This window comes from Pagrus pagrus, assembly GCF_965226575.1.
Source record: "Pagrus pagrus genome assembly, chromosome: 7".
Lineage (NCBI taxonomy): Eukaryota > Metazoa > Chordata > Actinopteri > Spariformes > Sparidae > Pagrus > Pagrus pagrus.
Window position 1 is genome coordinate 2,004,607 of NC_140191.1, and position 18,890 is coordinate 2,023,496.

At 41.6% G+C, this 18,890-nt stretch overlaps 3 protein-coding genes across 5 annotated transcripts in view; 2 read left to right on the top strand and 1 right to left on the bottom strand.

Moving 5' to 3' along the window:
- The window catches only part of LOC311260066 (uncharacterized protein), a 38,135-nt gene extending 32,651 nt beyond the window's left edge, over positions 1-5,484 (top strand). Inside the window, exons 19-23 of the mRNA XM_084357579.1 lie at positions 80-1,859; positions 1,950-2,123; positions 2,488-2,667; positions 2,903-2,949; positions 3,570-5,484. Coding sequence (XP_084213705.1) covers positions 80-1,859; positions 1,950-2,123; positions 2,488-2,667; positions 2,903-2,949; positions 3,570-4,105 — 2,717 coding nt within the window. The 3' untranslated portion in view covers positions 4,106-5,484. The remainder of the gene's footprint in view (positions 1-79; positions 1,860-1,949; positions 2,124-2,487; positions 2,668-2,902; positions 2,950-3,569) is intronic.
- A 257-nt stretch (positions 5,485-5,741) lies between these two features.
- LOC311259540 (uncharacterized protein) lies at positions 5,742-17,624 on the bottom strand. Of its 2 annotated transcripts, none has more exons than XM_084356763.1 (11): positions 17,100-17,624; positions 15,932-16,330; positions 15,410-15,775; positions 14,907-15,260; positions 14,781-14,798; positions 13,462-13,525; positions 13,325-13,368; positions 12,616-12,766; positions 12,405-12,518; positions 11,367-11,434; positions 5,742-5,789 (listed from the first exon to the last, which is right to left on the bottom strand). In XM_084356763.1, the coding sequence occupies exons 1-11, from the start codon at positions 17,478-17,480 to the stop codon at positions 5,766-5,768; spliced, it is 1,983 nt and encodes a 660-aa protein (XP_084212889.1). In that variant the 5' UTR covers positions 17,481-17,624; the 3' UTR covers positions 5,742-5,765. The 2 variants fall into 2 exon arrangements, with proteins under 2 accessions (XP_084212889.1, XP_084212888.1); XM_084356762.1 differs by lacking the exon at positions 5,742-5,789 and adding an exon at positions 10,492-10,885 and having other exon boundaries at positions 17,100-17,623.
- Positions 6,555-10,481, top strand: LOC311259560 (uncharacterized protein). 2 transcript variants are annotated; one of them, XM_084356793.1, is made up of 7 exons: positions 6,555-6,864; positions 7,595-7,673; positions 7,770-7,796; positions 8,789-8,824; positions 8,976-9,077; positions 9,458-9,521; positions 9,802-10,481. In XM_084356793.1, exons 2-7 carry the CDS (start codon positions 7,648-7,650, stop codon positions 10,132-10,134), a joined length of 588 nt encoding a protein of 195 aa, XP_084212919.1. In that variant the 5' UTR covers positions 6,555-6,864; positions 7,595-7,647; the 3' UTR covers positions 10,135-10,481. The 2 variants fall into 2 exon arrangements, with proteins under 2 accessions (XP_084212919.1, XP_084212920.1); XM_084356794.1 differs by having other exon boundaries at positions 6,555-6,782.
- Positions 17,625-18,890: the final 1,266 nt, after the last annotated feature.

Sequence of the window (18,890 nt, forward strand, 5' to 3'; positions counted from 1 at the left end):
AGCTCTATGCTGCAGTCAGTGTATCAGATCTTAAAAGAGACTTGTACAATCTAATCCAATGTGTCATTTTTCCCTGCAGGAACTTTTGCTGCAGTGTGTCGCAGAAAACTCAAATCTAATCTTCAGAAGAAGTTCCAGTGTGTGTTTGAGGGGATCGCTAAAGCAGGAAACCCAACCCCTCTGAATCAGATCTACACAGAGCTCTACATCACAGAGGGAGGGACTGCAGAGGTCAATGATAAACATGAGGTCAGACAGATTGAAACAGCATCCAGGAAACCAGACAGACCAGAAACAACAATCAGACAAGAAGACATGTTTAAAGCCTCACCTGGAAGAGATGAACCAATCAGAACAGTGATGACAAAGGGAGTCGCTGGCATCGGAAAAACAGTCCTGACGCAGAAGTTCACTCTGGACTGGGCTGAAGACAAAAACAACCAGGACATACAGTTCACATTTCCATTCACCTTCAGAGAGCTGAATGTGCTGAAGGAGAAAAAGTTCAGCTTGGTGGAACTTGTTCATCACTTCTTCACTGAAACCAGAGAAATCAGCAGCTTTGAAGAGTTCCAGGTTCTGTTCATCTTTGACGGTCTGGATGAGTGTCGACTTCCTCTGGACTTCCACAACACTGAGATCCTGACTGATGTTACAGAGTCCACCTCAGTGGATGTGCTGCTGACAAACCTCATCAGGGGGAAACTGCTTCCCTCTGCTCGCCTCTGGATAACCACACGACCTGCAGCAACCAATCAGATCCCTCCTGAGTGTGTTGACATGGTGACAGAGGTCAGAGGGTTCACTGACCAACAGAAGGAGGAGTACTTCAGGAAGAGATTCAGAGATGAGGAGCAGGCCAGCAGAATCATCTCCCACATCAAGACATCACGAAGCCTCCACATCATGTGCCACATCCCAGTCTTCTGCTGGATCACTGCTACAGTTCTGGAGGATGTGTTGAAGACCAGAGAGGGAGGAGAGCTGCCCAAGACCATGACTGAGATGTACATCCACTTCTTGGTGGTTCAGTCCAAAGTGAAAAACATCAAGTATGATGGAGGAGCAGAGACAGATCCACACTGGACTCCAAAGAGCAGGAAGATGATCGAGCATCTGGGAAAACTGGCTTTTGAGCAGTTGCAGAAAGGAAACCTGATCTTCTATGAATCAGACCTGACAGAGTGTGGCATCGACATCAGAGCAGCCTCAGTGTACTCAGGAGTGTTCACACAGATCTTTAAAGAGGAGAGAGGACTGTACCAGGACCAGGTGTTCTGCTTCGTCCATCTGAGTGTTCAGGAGTTTCTGGCTGCTCTTCATGTCCATCTGACGTTCATCAACTCTGGAGTCAATCTGCTGGCAGAAGAACCATCAACCCAGTGGTCTAAATTGTTCAGAAACACAACTGAACTCTTCTACCAGAGTGCTGTGGACAAGGCCTTACAGAGTCCAAATGGACACCTGGATTTGTTCCTGCGCTTCCTCCTGGGTCTTTCACTGCAGACCAATCAGACGATCTTACGAGGCCTGATGACACAGACAGGAAGTAGCTCACAAGGAACAGTCCAGTACATCAAGAAGAAGATCGATGAGAATCCTTCTCCAGAGAGAAGCATCAGTCTGTTCCACTGTCTGAATGAACTGAATGATCGTTCTCTAGTGGAGGAGATCCAACAGAACCTGTGTTCAGAACGTCTGTGCACAGATAAACTGTCTCCTGCTCAGTGGTCAGCTCTGGTCTTCATCGTACTGACATCTGGAGAAGATCTGGACGTGTTTGACCTGAAGAAATACTGTGCGTCAGATGAGACTCTTCTGAGGATGCTGCCAGTTGTCAAAGTCTCCACTAAAGCTCAGTAGGTTCAAAGTATACTACGTAAATAAAATACATTAAAATTGGAAAGAACAATCTAGCAGTTTCTTTTTTTTTGCTGATGCTTCTTCAGGCTGAGCGATTGTAATCTGTCAGAGAGAAGCTGTGAAGCTCTGTCTTCAGTTCTCAGCCCACCGTCCTCCAGTCTGAGGGAGCTGGACCTGAGTAACAACGACCTGCAGGATTCAGGAGTGGAGCGGCTCTGTGCTGGACTGAGGAGTCCAAACTGTACACTGGAGGTTCTCAGGTCAGGATTCATCAGGTTGTTCAACAGAAGACCATCGTCTTCACAGCTAACATGGGGTGGAAAAAGATGTTATGCATGTCAAGGCTGTTGCTACTCTAGTTTTTGGGAACGTCACAGACTTTGATATTAAAAGTTTGACTCACACAGAGTCAAGACAACTTCTCTCAGACTGTTTGTCAGTTTATTTACAGTATCAACATAAACTGTAATAAACAGACGTAACATGTGATGAGTCTGTTGCCAAGTTAAGCTTTTAATGTAGATGTGTAATGAACACCAACTGTGCTCAAAGAACGGTGTGTGTGTGTGTGTGTGTGTGTGTGTGTGTGTGTGTGTGTGTGTGTGTTTGTGTGTGTGTGTGTAGGCTGTCAGGCTGTCGGATAACAAAGAAAGGCTGTGCTTTACTGGCCTCGGCTCTGAGATCCAACCCCTCCCGTCTGAGAGAGCTGGACCTGAGCTACAATGATTATTATCCAACAGACTCAGAAGTGAAGCTGCTTTCTGATGGACTCAGAGATCCTGACTGGAGACTGGACACCCTCAGGTACAGACAGACACGAGTGTAGGTCGAGCTAATCACAAAAAAATGTCCCACTTAGCTCTTGTTGTATCTAACCATGCTGAACTTTAATATGTTTGTTTTTTGTGATGATCACAGATTTACAGTAAAACTCTACAGCAGCATTTCTTTCCAGAAAGTTTCATTCTCTGGATATTCAACAAACACTGTTAACAGTTTTCACTGAAGTTGTTAAGTGCTTATCTCACTGTGTTTACAGGTTGGATACTTTTGCATCACATTTAATGAAACCTGGTCTGAGGAAGTGTAAGTGTGTCATTGTTTGTGTTTATTTATTTATTTTTTTTAAATAATGAGCTGAAGAAGTGTACTTGATTTTGATTGACCAATTGTTTCACGTCATGGAGAACCAACACTCTGGAGGGTTGTATATAAGACCTTATATATGAAAATATATCCCAGTGTGTCAGGAATCACTTTTTAGGGTGACTCTTACCATCAGTCCAGGGACAGCAGATGTAAAATAGCTAATGGCTAATTCTGGCATGTTTACATTTGTTAAAATGTTTTATTAATGTACATTGTCCCTGATCATTAAACCTTTAAATACATAAATAAATCACTGAAGGATCACCTTTGACAGAGGCAGTTCAGGCTCTGGCTTGGAGCAGGTGCCTTCTCTGGGTCCAGTTCTTTGCATTATGAAGGCCAAAGGACCGGTTCCCGGCCGGGAGAAGTGGTTTCAGACTAGCATCAACACTTTTGCTCGTCTAAATCAAAAAACAGCATACATCAGGGGCTGAAGCGGGTCATCATGACCAGAGACCAACTAAAACCGCTTATGACCGCCATTTTTAAAAAGCAGTTTACTTTGTAATTTGTCAGACCACAACTGATGCTACCTTTGGTCTTCTTCTCTCAATCAGACGCATGTAAACTCACACTGGACCCAAACACAGCAAACAAGAATCTCATGCTGTCGGACAACAACAGGAAGGTGACAGTGGGGAAAGAGAAGCAGCCATATCCTGATGATCCAGAGAGATTTGACTACTGGAACCAGCTGCTGTGTAAGGATGGTTTAACTGGTCGCTGTTACTGGGAGGTTAAGTGGAAAGGAAAGGTTTATATAGCAGTGACGTACAGAGGGATCAAAAGGAGAGGACAGGGTGACAACTGCTGTCTTGGAAGGAATGATCAGTCCTGGACTCTGAGCTGCTCTGATAATGAAGGTTACTCTGTCCTGCATAATAACAGCAGAGTGTCCATCTGTCGCCGATCTTTGAACAGAGTGGGAGTGTACCTGGACTGGCCCGCTGGCACTCTGTCCTTCTACACAGTGTCCTCTGACACACTGACCCACCTCCAAACCTTCCAAACCACATTCACTGAGCCGGTCTACCCTGCATTCAGGGTGAGGATGGACCCGTCAAACTCCTCAGTGTCTTTGTGTCCGATATAGTAGAGAGGGTAGGGAAGTCTTCTAGGGTATCCAGTGCAGGTTCAGGCCAGGGGCCACCTTAATGCTGAAAGAGATTTATTTATTAATCTTGCTGTTCTGTGGCTTTTTTCTTAAATCTGTAGAAACTAAAGACAAGAAATGTGTGCAGATCACTAATGCATTGTTATACATGTGGGAATGTTTGTTAATCCGGATCATTCCCAAATTGATCAATAATAAAAGGTGCAATTCTTAGTGTCATCTGCAAACCATCAAGAATATATTTAGAGAGCATACCTCTGCCAATGCCAAACAGTCCTCTTCATCAAATCAAATCACTCAGATACGAGCCACCTCAGTACATCCTAATTCCTTCATCAAGATCCTTGATGCATTATTCCCTGAGATATAAACAAAAACAGGAGAAAACTTCCTGGATCTGCACCAAAAGTTAATGTGGTCTATTCTGAACCGAGACCCATCCTCCATCCAGGTTTCATGGAAATCCCTTCAGTAGTTTTTGTGTCATCCTGCTGAAAAACTATCCAACAAACAACCGGACACATGTGAAAACACAACCTCCTTTCTTGGCTGGAGCAACTAGCTGCCCTTAGTTAATTAGCTCAGTTAGGCGTGGAGCCTCACTAGCTGACTGCAGTTTACCTGGATCACAACCTCGGATCACTGGGGCAGTCACGGTAGGCGATGGGGCTCAGCTGGACTGGACACAGCCTCTGAGACCGACAGAGGCCAGTTTGAAAACGAGCACTGGATCCACTAAACCCACAAACTGAATACAACAGAACAGGCTCCAAAAACTCTTCCAAGGCTGACAGATGCAGCTGTTTGTGCCAATTTGGAGCACAACTCCTGGGTCTGTTTATTAGTAAGGGTGTGTGAATATATATACATTAATGCTGTGAAATTAACTGATGTATAATGAGGTAATACATTTAGTAGAAACTGAATTGATAAAGTTAAGCAGATCGATGCCTTCATTGATTTCACAAATCTGTATCATCGTTCCAACTCTAACACTCCGTCTCCCATAATCCACCAGGCAGCTGTCGGCTGTTGAACAGAGCATACAAGTAATATTTTTCACATTAAAGTCAATAAAATATCACATGACCAAATCAGACATTGTTTACTGTATGCTCAGGTAGTTACTGATCACTGGATGATGTATTTTACGAAGTAGATTATTGTGAGATGTGAATAACATAAACCAGGAGTTTGATCTACTGTTTGTTAAAGGTGTCACCGGTAAATAGTGCGTATAGTGTCTGGATGTGTTGTATGTACAGTTAACTCGCTGATGCTGCACTACATTTGAATGGATTCCATGTAGTTTTACCTTTTTTATGTGCACATATGTGATTATTCATTAAAATAATGAAGATAAGAACACAACAGATCATCTGGTTGTCTTTATTTAAATCCCAACACCGTGTTCACATTTATTTCAAAGCTTCATGATTACTGCAGCAGAGTATTTTTAATGTAATTAAAAGTTTCACAGAATGACTCTGTGATCTGAAAACACAACTTGCTTAAATGTTTCTGCATTGTAAGAATGAAGGATTATTGACGGAGCTGATGATCATTACAGCTCTGTGATTATAATTTAAATAAAAAACATTCCTCGTCCCGTCCGCTCAGCTCAGCTCCCGTCTGATCCTCAGATTATCGTTGATTTCATGAACTGAGAGGAGAAAAAAGCGTAACATGCATCTGTGAGTAAATCATTTAAATATATATATTTCTTTACAATATGACGAAATAGAATTCAGAAAAAAATCTGATAATTTCTCCTGTTTTAAATTTTTCATGACTCACACATGTGATGTTTGTCAATGTAAAACATAATTTTCCAAGTCGATAAAGTTTCAGTCTGTCAAACAAACTAATGAAATATCAGACTGTGAAAATACGTCATTATAAAGAGACACAGCCAACAGTCTCGTTAGTGACGTCGTCGCCTAACTTAAACATTGTAGAGCTGCTCCTGTATATCAGCAGCTCCCAGAACTGAACCAGAACCAACTCTCCTTTTCACATAACTGCAGTTTTCAATATTAGCAGATTTATTGTGATGTTCATCTTTTTTACGACCTTTTCTGAGCCCAGTTGGCTCCATGCTGGTGTTGGTGGCGCGTGTTGAGCGAGACGACACAAAACTACATGATATTTTACTTTGTTTAAGACAAACTGAGACTTTATTGACTTGAAAAAATATGTTTTAAATGGACAAACATCATCTGTGTGATTCATGACACAACTCAAGCGGGATCAATTAATTATTCGTCTTTCTTCACGAACATACAACGTTTTTATGAAATAAGGTCCCGTGACGTTCACCGGAAAGGGGCGTGACTTCGGCGCCATCTTGGATTTAATGGCGGTTTTTTGACTTAACTCACCGCTGTAGCAAAAAGTCGAGTATTTACTACTTTACATCCGCCTGAAAATCATCTATGTCCACTGATAGCTCTATAAGAAGACACCTCTCCTCTCAGTGTGTTTATGATATTAAAGTTATTCCTGTAACACATTTTATGAATGCCGGACTGACTCAACGTCGAGGTTTTGGATAGCAGCCATCCAGGACTTCAGCCACTTCCGTGTTTACACACCTGTCCTGACACCTGTTGGTCAAAGTGTTTCCGCGTGCTGTCAGACTGGTCCCAACCTCCAGGTCCGTCACAGTCCAGAGTCTTTCACGATACTTTAACTCGATCTGATCTGTCGGTGTGAAATAACCTCTGAGAGCTGACAAGGTAACATAACAAACATCTGACAGTGTTTCATATTTAATGTTTCGGTGTTATGACAGATTTAATGTTAGTTTACAGGAGCTGCGCCGCGTCATCAAGCTTATAAAATGCGGAAATGTGTCCGTCGGCCATTTAATGTAACTGCGTAGTTAGTCCATGCACAGCCTCAGTCTTTGTAAAGGACCCGAACAGACTTGATTTTGTACAAATGTTGCTGTAACTTCTTCCTAAAACGCTTCTGTAACGTTTTTCAGTCTTTTTAAATAAAGCCTGGACCTGGACTCAGGGATGAACAGGCAGACAAAGGATCAAAGTCTGATATATTATGAGATAGGAATACATATTTTTAATTGTAGGCTCAGTTATATGAAACACAACAGACCTATACCTTCTATAATGTAGGCTATAGCTAATGAAACGACAAGACAAAAGTCTTTTTATTTTAGTCCACAGAACAAGGAATGAGGACGAATGTGATGCAAGAATGTAAATTAAATTAAAAAGTGCTCATTAAAAAGTGCTCTGGGAAGATCAGGCTTCATCAATAGGCTCATTTTTACTAGAAATAGCACTCATGTCACGCTGGGCCAAGATTTGGTGCAGTATACAGATGCAATACAATAACCAACACAATAAATGTGCTCATGATACTCCAGGGTTTGTTGTTCTATTGTTACAGCGCTGTAAGCTCCTTATTCTTCCACCTGTCTTGACTTTGCTCCATTTCTTTCAGGACTGAGCAGATTCTCCTGTACCAAGCTGTGTGTCTATAAAGGCTGACTGACCATGGACTTCCCTCTTATTGTTATAAGGCAAGGTTAAATTTTTAATTTAAGTCAAAAGAACTGTCTGAGCACAAATTCTTGACAAATTCTTTATTTCTTTTGTTATTGTTCCTTTTCTTTCAGGCCTGAGGACTACATGAATTATCAGCGGTAAGTCAGAGACACTTTTTGAACCCAAATTCTCAATAAGGATCATAACAACACTGTATTTTATAACACTATAACATTACTGCATTATTTATTTAACCTCTCTTGTCCACCTCTTGTACTGATTTGTAACTATTTTTAACCTTCATAATCTTTCTTTCATCCTCTTCATCTTATTCCTCAAAAGTATCAGATTGACCTCTGACCTTATAAAGACTCAAAGTCTATAAATGTTCTCTCTACACTTCTTTTCATTGCTTTTAATCTATAATATCTGTCAGTCTCTGTATAAACCTATTATAATGCACAACATGGGTCACACATGACCTGTGAATGTGTGAATGTGATCAGGCTCAGTGAACCCTCCATGAATACACAGTACATATATATAAATATATATATATAAAATGTAAAAAAAAATAGCTATCTCTCTAATAGACTTTTGGACATATTTCTCTTTGTCTCTAGTTATGGATCTCAAGGTCAAGATAACATTAACTGAATGTTCAAATATTCTGTACCGTAATCTTTCACAAGATGTTCTCAGGTAAAACAGTTGCTAGTAGATGTTTCCATTGTTGTCATATTCCAAGTTTGTGAACTTTAAAGTCCTCCTCAGTATATTTCTCACACTGAGGGTCCAGTAGAAGGCTGGTATTAAGTCTCCATGTGCTGTCTGCAGCGTTGTTATCAAAATGTAATGAGAAACATTCACCTGCAGGATCTGATGAATCTTTAACCTCTGTAACAACTCATGATTCTGTGTCTGTGTTGAACATGGAGAAGTAATCAAGTCTTCAGAGGACAGTTTGAGAGTGTGAGAAGAAAGTGAAGGAAGTTCTCGTCGTATGTCTGTTAAACCTCTTTAAGTAACTTTTTGACTGTTAATGTGATTATGAGTTTTTGGTTGGTCTGTTGGTTAAACCTGACTGTCTTTGGACTATTGTCCCTTGTTTTTAACGGCCTTTTGACTCATCATCACCTTTTTTCTCAAGGATGATCCAGCAAATCCTGGAATATTCCCAGAGACGGTAAGTCAAACGACCTTTTTGAGCACAAATTCTCTAAAACTGCTCAGTGTTTGTTAATGCTCAGTGTAATTTGTATTAAGTCACCGGAACCATTTTTATCACAAATCTTTTTAATTCTGTTTGTCTTTATTTAATGTCACTTTTCTTTCAGGCGCGAGCAGGACAGAGCAGATTCTCCTGAACCGAGCTGTGTGTCTATGAAGAGTGACAGGTCCAAGGACAATCCTATTGATTTCAAACTGCAACATTCAAAGTATGTAGAGAAAATTTAAAATTCAATTAAATTCTCTGTTTCTTTTGCCATTGCTCCAATTCACTCAGAAGTCAGTAACAGCTCCATCGACTTCATGGATTTAAATTCCAATTAAGTCAATTATGTCTCCCAGACAACACACAAGGTCTGTCGTGCCCCTTTATTGATAACTGAAATGTTAAATGTTGCATGTAGACTAATCTTTTCTATGTACAGTAAGTCATCCAAAACGTTTCCCTCATACTACAGTGTACTTTCAATTTCTTCACAGCATCCTCAGACTGTTGGTTTCGTGTGTGAGGTTTAAGTTTCTACGTCGCCCAGTGTCGAGGTACATATAAAACAGTCTTCACCACTAATGGATCATGTTTTCTCCTCAGAGTTCAGCAGGAGACCTCAGATGTTTCCACTGGCTGTCGCAGTCCCCTGGACTCCGTGTTTATGGTGCGTACTGTACAAGCCCATATTTAAAGATACAGTACGTAACATTTCTGCATTAAAATGTCAGAAAATAACTAAACCTGCTGAGTTGTGTACTTACATTATCCCAAACGTTCCAACAATGTTCGAACCAGAGAAATGTGTAATTTTAATCAACGGTCAGTTTGATCGCCCGCTGTGTTAACTTTCAGGAAAGAGTCAGAGACTGAATGTAACGTGTGTTTTTTTGGGGGAGATTTGAGTTTGTGACGTTGAAAGTTAAATGAATGTTCTTTTGTTCCAGTTTCTTGAGGAGAACATTGTTGGCTTTGTGAAGAAGGAGCTGACGAAGTTTAAGGAGATCCTGAGTCCAGATTACCCAGAATGCCCTGAGGACCAATGTGAGGACGAGGGGGTGGTCGACGAAGAGGAAGCGCAAAGGAGGTACAGCAGTGCGTTGGTTCTGAAGGTGACTCTGCTGTTCATGAGGAGAATGAACCTGGGGGAGCTGGCTGACTCTCTGGAGAAGAGAAGTGCGAGACTTTTAGACGGTGTAGCAGAGAACAAATGTCACAACGGTGCATTTACGGGTCTGATGTCTGCCGTAAATATGCTGTTCAGCACCTGCTTCAGGTAGAGACATTCTTCTTCTCAGTCCAGCGCTCTCCTAACTTGGATTAACCAACAAAACGGAGTATGTGAGCAGCCTATCATCGCAGAATGGACTTCAACAGATTCGCAGTTGGATCCAAGAATAACAGGATCACAAGGAGGATTAACCATTTCTACCAACCAACTGTGGATTATTATGTGGACATTGGAGTTCATTTGTTCACTCTGCTGGCATGAAGTTAGGACTTTGAGGACATTTGGGGACCTCGGGCGGGGTGGTGCGTTACAGCAAGGACTTGGACTTTCAGCAGTAAGGGAAAGCCTTACTGTAACAATACATAAAATACATATAATAAAGATATGAAAACAACAGATCATCTGGTTGTCTTTATTTAATTCCAACACTGTGTTCACATTTATTTCATCACATTTTTTGCCAAAGAAATAGAAAAATGTAGAGAAAGCTTCATGATTACTGCAGCAGAGTATTTTTTTAATGTAATTAAAAGTTTCACAGAATGACACTGACCTGTGATCTGTGATCTGAAAACACAACTGAAGAAACTTTCTGCATTTAAAGAAATAGCTCAGACTGACAGCAGCTTATTTTCAGTGTTTAAATGTTTCTGCACTGTAAGAATGAAGGATTGTTAATGGAGCTGATGATCATTACAGCTCTGTGATTATAATTATTAAAAAACATTCCTCCTCCCGTCAGCTCAGCTCAGCTCAGCTCAGCTCCCGTCTGATCCTCAGATTATTGTTGATTTCATGAACTGAGGAGAAAAAAAAGAGTAATAACCAGCTGAACTGTTCACATGCAACCATGAGTTCATACAAATGTAATCATTGTCTTTATAATATGACAAAATATGTTGTTAATACAATCAATATCAAGGTCTGACCAGCAGGTGTCGCCATCTTAACACAATGAGACGCTCCAAACGTTGAAGCTTCTTTCCCCTTCACTGATTAAGATATTTAAACTCATCTCATCGCTGTTACAACCCGAGTTATTAACACTTATTTATAATTTTTAATGTTTAATGCCGTGTTTTTGTCGACTACAGAGCCGGAAAATAATGTTTTTAAAACGTTTTTGTTTGAATAGTATAGACTGTATTTCACTTTTACCTTTCTCTCTGAGTCTGAACTTAATTCTGTCCAACACCTGAACGTTTCCTCTGAGGATCGATGAAGTATTGATCGTATTGCTGCTTTTAACGGCGTTAATAAAAAATCAACATTTAAACTCACCTGCTTGAAGGAGAAGCTGGCGACTTCACAGTCACACGGGACGCTCATCAGATGAGCCTGGAAACGATCTGAGACGGGACGCAAATATTTACATCAACTAACTGTTTACCCAAAAATAACAATAGATTAAGAGATAGATTAAATATGAGCACAATCTGCTTTACAATAATAAAACATCTTTAATAGTCTTTAATTGGGAGTTTGTTTTTTAAATCTCTCAGTATCTTGAATTGTATATTATCATAATTGTTACCAAAAACAATAACAATATTTTCTATGTTGATGTAAATCCAGAGTAACACTTATTTTTAAAGTTTATTACATTTATGTTAATAGTTATTTTACTGTTAAAAGACAATGCAATGCTTTTAAAAAACATTTATTTAGCAACTTTACATATAAACATAAGTTACAACTTCATAATAAGCTTAATTAATTGCTTTTAAACTTTATTGTTTGTTAACAGTGAAATCTAAAAATTAATAATTTATTCATGTTGCATGTTATAAAGTACTTTACAAATTAAAAAGTCCTGCATTTAAAATGTTACTTACATAAGTACAAATGTTTTCACATCAAAATATACTTTAGCACCATAATATTTGTTGTATATTATTGATTTATGATTATTGATGCATTCATGTCATTAAAATGATGATGTAAACTTAAAAAATGGAAATGCAATAACAGAAAAACATAATAATTTCCCACATATGTTGGTGTTATTTGAGCAATTTATTAAAATCAAATCATTTTAATTTTGTTGCTGGTAAAGGCGAAGCTAATTTTAATTGATTTATAGATATTTTGTTACTCTTTACACTGCTGGGTATCTGGATACACAGTTATCTTGTCATAAGTTATTTATTGGTTATATTTTGTTTTATTAATGTGGATCTGGAATAACTAGCAGTCGAAACATGTGAAATGATCCTTTAACTGTTGTGGAGCAGTCAGAAGAAAGTGTATTTAAGTACAGTACTTGAGTAAATGTTTTCCACCGCTGACAGTATGTGTAAATGTGTTTTTTTCCGTCACCTCTGAGGATCTGAAGTTTCGTCAGCACCGCCACAAACTCATCGTAGTCGATCCCGCCCGTCGACTGATACTCCTGCCACAGAGTTCTGAAGGTTTTATCGTCTAAATCGAATCCTGCGAGATCGAGACGCAAAGACACACAAATTAATTCTGGAGTGATCCGTCTTCAAACCTGAGCAGCTCCCGTATCTTTAAAGATGTGATGTGTTACCGCGGGCAGACAGAATCTTCTTCATCTGGTTCTGAGTGACGGCCGGCGGGTTCCTCCTCTCGTAGCTCTCCACGTACTCCCTCCTGACAACAGCCACGTAGTGCTCCAGCTTGAAGACCTCCACCACGTCCAGGTCTCCAGAGCCGTCAGCCTGAAAGCGCTGGTTAAAGAAAATGCTCAGCACGTTAAAGCATAAAAGCTCCTGTGGTGATTTGGGTTATTGGTTAGTTGTTTCCTGTTTTATTTTGTAGTAATATATCCTCTTCACTTCCTGCTGCTCACCTGTGGTCCTGCGCTCCTCCCCACACCTGTTTCACATCGTTAGCACCGCCCTGTTCCCAGTGTCTCCACCTGCACCTCAGCTCTCGTTAGTCTAGTTCATGTTGAAGCCTGCGTCGTTCCCCTCACTCTCCGTTGTTTCGTCTCCCTGCACTTCCCTCCTGATTCCTCGGGTTTGTTTCGTACTTTGTTTTATTTTTTGCCCCTGTTTCTCGTGTTTGGTTGATTTTAGATTTGGATTTTTGGACTAAAGTTTCCATTACAGCTCATTTTAGTTTCCAACCTGCCTGCCTCTGTTTCTACAGTTGGTCCTCAGGGATTTACCAGTTGTGACAATCAAATATAGCACCCAGTGCATTCAGTACAAGTTCGGTACCTCCTGTTTGACCATGACCTATCAATACTGAGCAGTGTCAGCTGTGAAGGATACGTCCATCAGAGTCAGCAGCAGGCGGGCTGTCCTGAGGCTCAGGGCTAAATCAAGGAGAATAATTACATTCACAAGTGTAGAAATGTCTCATTCAGATGATAAAATAATGTTGCTTAAGTTAGTGAAAATAAACTGACATTTTCCACGAACAGAGTAGCCACCGGCGTCGAGCTTAGCGAGAACACCTTCAGCACTCAGCATCTGTTGGAAAAGAGGACAAAGTTAGATAAACAGAGACGTTCACATGACATGCAGGACCTGTAAAGGGCTTAAACACCAGGGTCGGACGAATACACGGCATGAAAATGTAAATATTTCACATTAAAACTAGTGAAACCAGCAAAGATGTTAACCTGATACAGTTGTGATACTTGTTCAGTTAAAGATTCGACATCATCATATGTCAGGATGTCAGTGGGGCAGCTTGAATTCTCTATTATATTAAAATGTTTTCTTTTACAACACCAGCCGACAGCATGATAAAAAAAGCCCTCGGTGTGTAAAAGGCCTGAACTTTGAGGTTTTGCAGAAACTGCAGTTCAATAAATTCATGAAATGACCCTAAAATACTGGCAAACATATTAAACGTGTGAAAACATGGGTCAGAAACTAAAAATCCGGCTGCTGGTCGAGTGTTTGCTGTCAATAAGAGGCACCGTGTGGATTTTTTTCACCTCTAGGAGCCCCATGGATCCAAATCATCACCAGGAGTTTCAAACACAGTCCTGCTGCAGGATTCAACAAACCCTCCAGTTTTCTTTTGATGGATAAAAATCGTAGTAATTTAAACCCTGCAGAGTTTTCTCGTTAACAAACCAAGTTTCTATTGAAATTCAGATTTACTCACCAAAATGCATTGTGTGTATCTACAAACATGTTGAATGATTTTCATTCCTCATAAAAAATGTGCAAATCTGATTTTTTTTTTTTAAGTTTGAAACCTGAATTGTTTATTTTCATGTTACTTTCTAGTCGGAGTGTCAGGATTTATTTTTTAAACTGAAAATCAATCAACGTAAGCTTTCAATCCGCTCATCTTTATCAGGATTGGTGACCCACAAATGTAAACAAATAAAACGGATGATCTGTTGATCTTTGCAAACTCAATATTCCAACTATGGCATTGATATCAGAGCTGAAAAGAAAATGTGACCTTAAAATCTAAAGAAAAAACTGAATCATGGATGTGGAGAATCGTGACGACCCTACTTGCTCGCAGTCTTCATTTCTTGTTGCATTATTTACTGCTACTGGTGATCAGAAACCAGGGTACCTTTAAAATATTTGCTATTTTACACTCTTTTCTTCAGGAATTTATTCCATCTACTCTTCGAATTTGTACGGTCCAGTCGCCCTTAATTGTGGTTAGTGTGTTTAGTACATGATATCATTGATCAGCACCTACATGGGTTGAGATTTACATGAAGACATTAAGTATTTGGAAACACTGAAATACCTCAAGTCTGCTTTCTTCCTGTGAAGGAAAAGGAAAAGAAAGATGTGAGAAAACATTCTTCATATTTCTGTCACCAAACTGATCTCTTCTCATCAATTTTTAATCCACAAACTGTTCATTACTCACTGATATACAGTTCTCGTCTGGGAATGCGTCACAGTGCAGCTCATTTGGCCACGAAACGCCAAAACTGTTCATCAGGTCCTCGCAGCCCGTTTTGGCTCTCTGGCAGAAGGACTTGCAGGGCCGCTGCACTTCCCCGGCCAAACACCGGGGGGCGTACACCATGCACACGAAGAGGCGGATGTCCACTGAGCACACGGTTTGCACGATCGAGTTGAAGAAGGACATCTTCACTACCGCCTCTCTTTGACTGGTGTGTCCCAGAAGGTTTGGAGTGATGGTCTGGTTGTAGGAGAGGCCCTGGCACAATGGGATGGTGATGGGCTCGCAGATCCCCCCGCTGCTGCTCACACCATACTGCAACGAGACGCAAGTGCGGAAACAAAACGCGCCAGAAAAGGGGTGAAAATTCGCTTGTCCACCCAGGTGTCGTGCTTTCATCACAGAAGATCAGATGTTAGCGGGTTTTTTTGTTCAGTGTGAAAGAAGAAGAAGCACAGACTTACGTGTTCGCAGGACTCTGTGCTAAACGTTTTGCAGCTGAGTGCGTCCGGCCACGGGAAGCCGAACTTGTTCATCAGCGATTCGCAGCCGGCGCGAGCCTGCTCACAGAGCGTCCTGCAGGGAGGTCGACGTTTTCCTGACGCACACTCAGGAGTGTAGACGGAGCACAGGAAAGGCTTCAGATGAGAGGAGCACCCCACTTTTATAAGCGGTACGTACTGATGGACCTCCAGGCCGGCTTCTTCCTGAGATTTGTGGCCGAGAATATTGGGCATGGCTGTTTCAGCGTAGGGCAGGTCTTGGCAGAGAGGGATTGTGATTGGTTGACATGTTGCAGGGGGTGTTGTTGCCAAGCTGAACTGTGGGACCTGAGAACACAAACAGACGAACATAAATCAGTTAATTATACAGTAACATTTTTTTAATGCTGTAGTTTGCATCAAGTAGCACCAAAGCTACGGGTGGAAAAAAGTTAATCTGGAGCCACAAACATCATCATCCTGACTTAGACAGAGCACACTTACAGGTAGGGCCATCTGTTTGCAGGACTCCGTGCTAAATGCTTCACACCTGAAGGCCTCGGGCCACTGGAAGCCGTGCCTGGTCAGCACCGGTTCACAGCTGGACTTCACAGTCTCACAGAGCGTTCTGCAGGGAGGTAGAGGTCTTCCCGACACACACTCAGGAGTGTAGACGGAGCACAAGAACTGCTTCAGATGAGGGGAGCACCCCACTTGTATAAGTGGTGCGAACGTTTGTATTTGCGCGTTGGCGTCGGCCTGAAGCGTGTGGCCGAGGATGTTGGGCAGGGCGGTCTCGGTGTACGGCAGGTTTTTGCAGAGAGGGACTGTGATTGGCTGACACGTTGACACGGGGAGGGAAGGTGATTGATTGATTGGGGGTTGAACAGGAGTGACTTGACCCTGCACGAACAGAAACATAAATCAGTGGTCTGTATAAACAGTATTCTTGTACATCCACCCTGTTTACCTTTTTGATTGCACAATACCACAGTTAGAAACTTCAATCAGGATTTGTCTGTAAACTGATTGGACTACTGGTTGGCCAAATTGGATCTGTGGTTAGCCCAGATGTCCTGTGACGGTGCCACCAGGGATGAGCAGAACCTGCAGCTCCACATGAGCATGCAGCAACAAACAGGAGGATCCTGCTCTCTGCGAGACAGGACCGCCTCTTTATAGAGTTCTCGGTCCTGATTGGATGAAGTGGACAGGGACACCAGAAAATGTCTTTCGATTTTTTTCTTGCATGAGCAGAGGGAGGAGAGACATGGGTTACTGACCGAACACTCTATAACAGGGTTTACTGGGAGTATAGAGCTATTTAATACTTATTTTAATTTTAAAAAGTCACTTACAGCAGCTTTAATATTCAGATTGTTTTGGTTTCTCTGACTTTTTCTTGGCTGAGTGCAGTGACTTCCTCAAATTGATGTTTTCTGGTTCTTGCACAGATAAAACTATCAAGATATTGCTAATTTAAGGAGCCTTAGGGCTTATGCTAAGCTAAAATAGCCACTTTCTTGCTGTAGCTGCAGAGGTCAAAGTGGCGTCCGTCTTCTCATTTAAATCTCGACAAACAAAAGAGTGACTAAGCGTATTTCCTGAATGCCCTTGAGCCCTTGAGTCCATTCTTTAAAGTAAAACACATGTCAGAAAACAGAAGATGTACCTGGGCACAGTTGGACTCCGGTAAAGATTCACATCGGAGCCTCGTCGGCCAGTACAGCCGCTTCGCTTTGAAGGCAGACTCACAGTCCGTCTTGACCTTCTGACAGAGAGCTCGACACGGCTTCATGCGGCTGTCGTCCTCTGAGCCACATTCAGGCACAACGACACGACACAAGACTGTGGCAATGTGTGGAGAACAAGCGGTCTCCACCATCTGACCAGTCTGCTGCAGGTTGTAGCCTACAACTCCAGTTGGATTGGGGGTGGTGGTGTATCCCAAACCTTGACAAAAGGTGGCCGTTACTGGTCTGCAGTCACTTCTGCTCTGTGCCGGCTGAGGAAACGGCAGCAAACCCAAAACCAAGAAGATGAAAGTCTTCATGTTGTGCAGGAATCTCAAAAAACTGCCCTGTGCTGTTTGACAAAGCTGCTGGAGGTTTGAGAGCAGTGTGTCTCTGCGCTGCCGAGGAGGTGGAGTGGGCGTCCGCGAATGGAGTTTCTACAAACAAAGCGCTGATTTGGAGCCACTGGTAAGGCCACATATCAATAAGATGCTCAACACAAACTGAGAGCCAAACTGGTCCCAGAGCAGCAGCTGGATTCTGAGAAATTCAATCTGTGTAAGACGACATCTGGTTGTGATTGTGTGTGTCTGTGTAACCTGGGGGGTGTTGCACAAAAGCTGGCACAATAAACCCGGTGGATGGGAACTATTTCAACACAAGAAGAATAAAGTGCCAACATGTTGTGTTTTTCCAAAACAACTCTCCAGCCCAAACCACTTTGGGCGAAGGTTGTCCTCCAGTTGTTTTTTTGATCTCAGAGTGCCTTAAAATGATTTGCATAAGATCAAAATCAACATCATCAGGTGAAGTTTCGAAGTCCACAAAACATTTCTGGAGCTTCACAGTAAAACAGCATTGCAGCAAAGGCTCCCAACAGCCGAGTCAAGTGGTTGAGCTTGTGCACCCACTTCAGATGTGGTAGCCTACTTGCTAACGCTTTTAGCTTTGCAGGTACAGTGTCGATTTCCACATTAAAAAAGTGTAAATTACATCTTTTTCAAATCAGTTTGGGCTCTCTGGGCTTCTGGAGACTTGGATTACGCTGAACAGGCTGTATGGAGCCATTTTGTGTTTTTTTCGGCTGTTTCTTAGTTTGTCGAATACCCAGTCTACGCTTGTCTGTTGTGTAACACATTATTTTACATAAAACCAGGTACGATATAACCTTAGATTACAATATTATTATAATAAACCCCAACGACACAGCCATATTGATTACAGCTCATTAACGAATGATCATTTCTTAAACCTTACCAAGTAGCGCTGGTATTCTGGGAGTCATAAGTAAATGAACTATTCTGTTGCGTAGGTACGAGGACGTGCACTGTATCTACGATGAAGTACCAGGACCGGCAGATGTTGGTAATTGGTACCTGATTTCTGCAATAAATGATCCTGTAAATTATGACTTTGTCTGCAGAATGTGCCTCTTAATGTGATAGTTGTACAAAAGTTATGAGGGAAGTGGCTTCATAATAATGACATTAATCTGATGGAGGACAGATGGTGGGTGATGTCTGATTGTCTACCCTGAGATGATGGAGGCAGATCGGCCTCCTGTCTGAACACAAGTATGTCAGATTCAGATCACAGTGACAGATGAGCATGTGAGTTATGATCCAGAAGCGAGATATGCAACTAAAACTATGTGACTCCAGATTGTCTAAATAATCAGAAAGAAAACCCAAACATTTCCCTCAACAGTAAAAAGGCACCTGGATGGACCA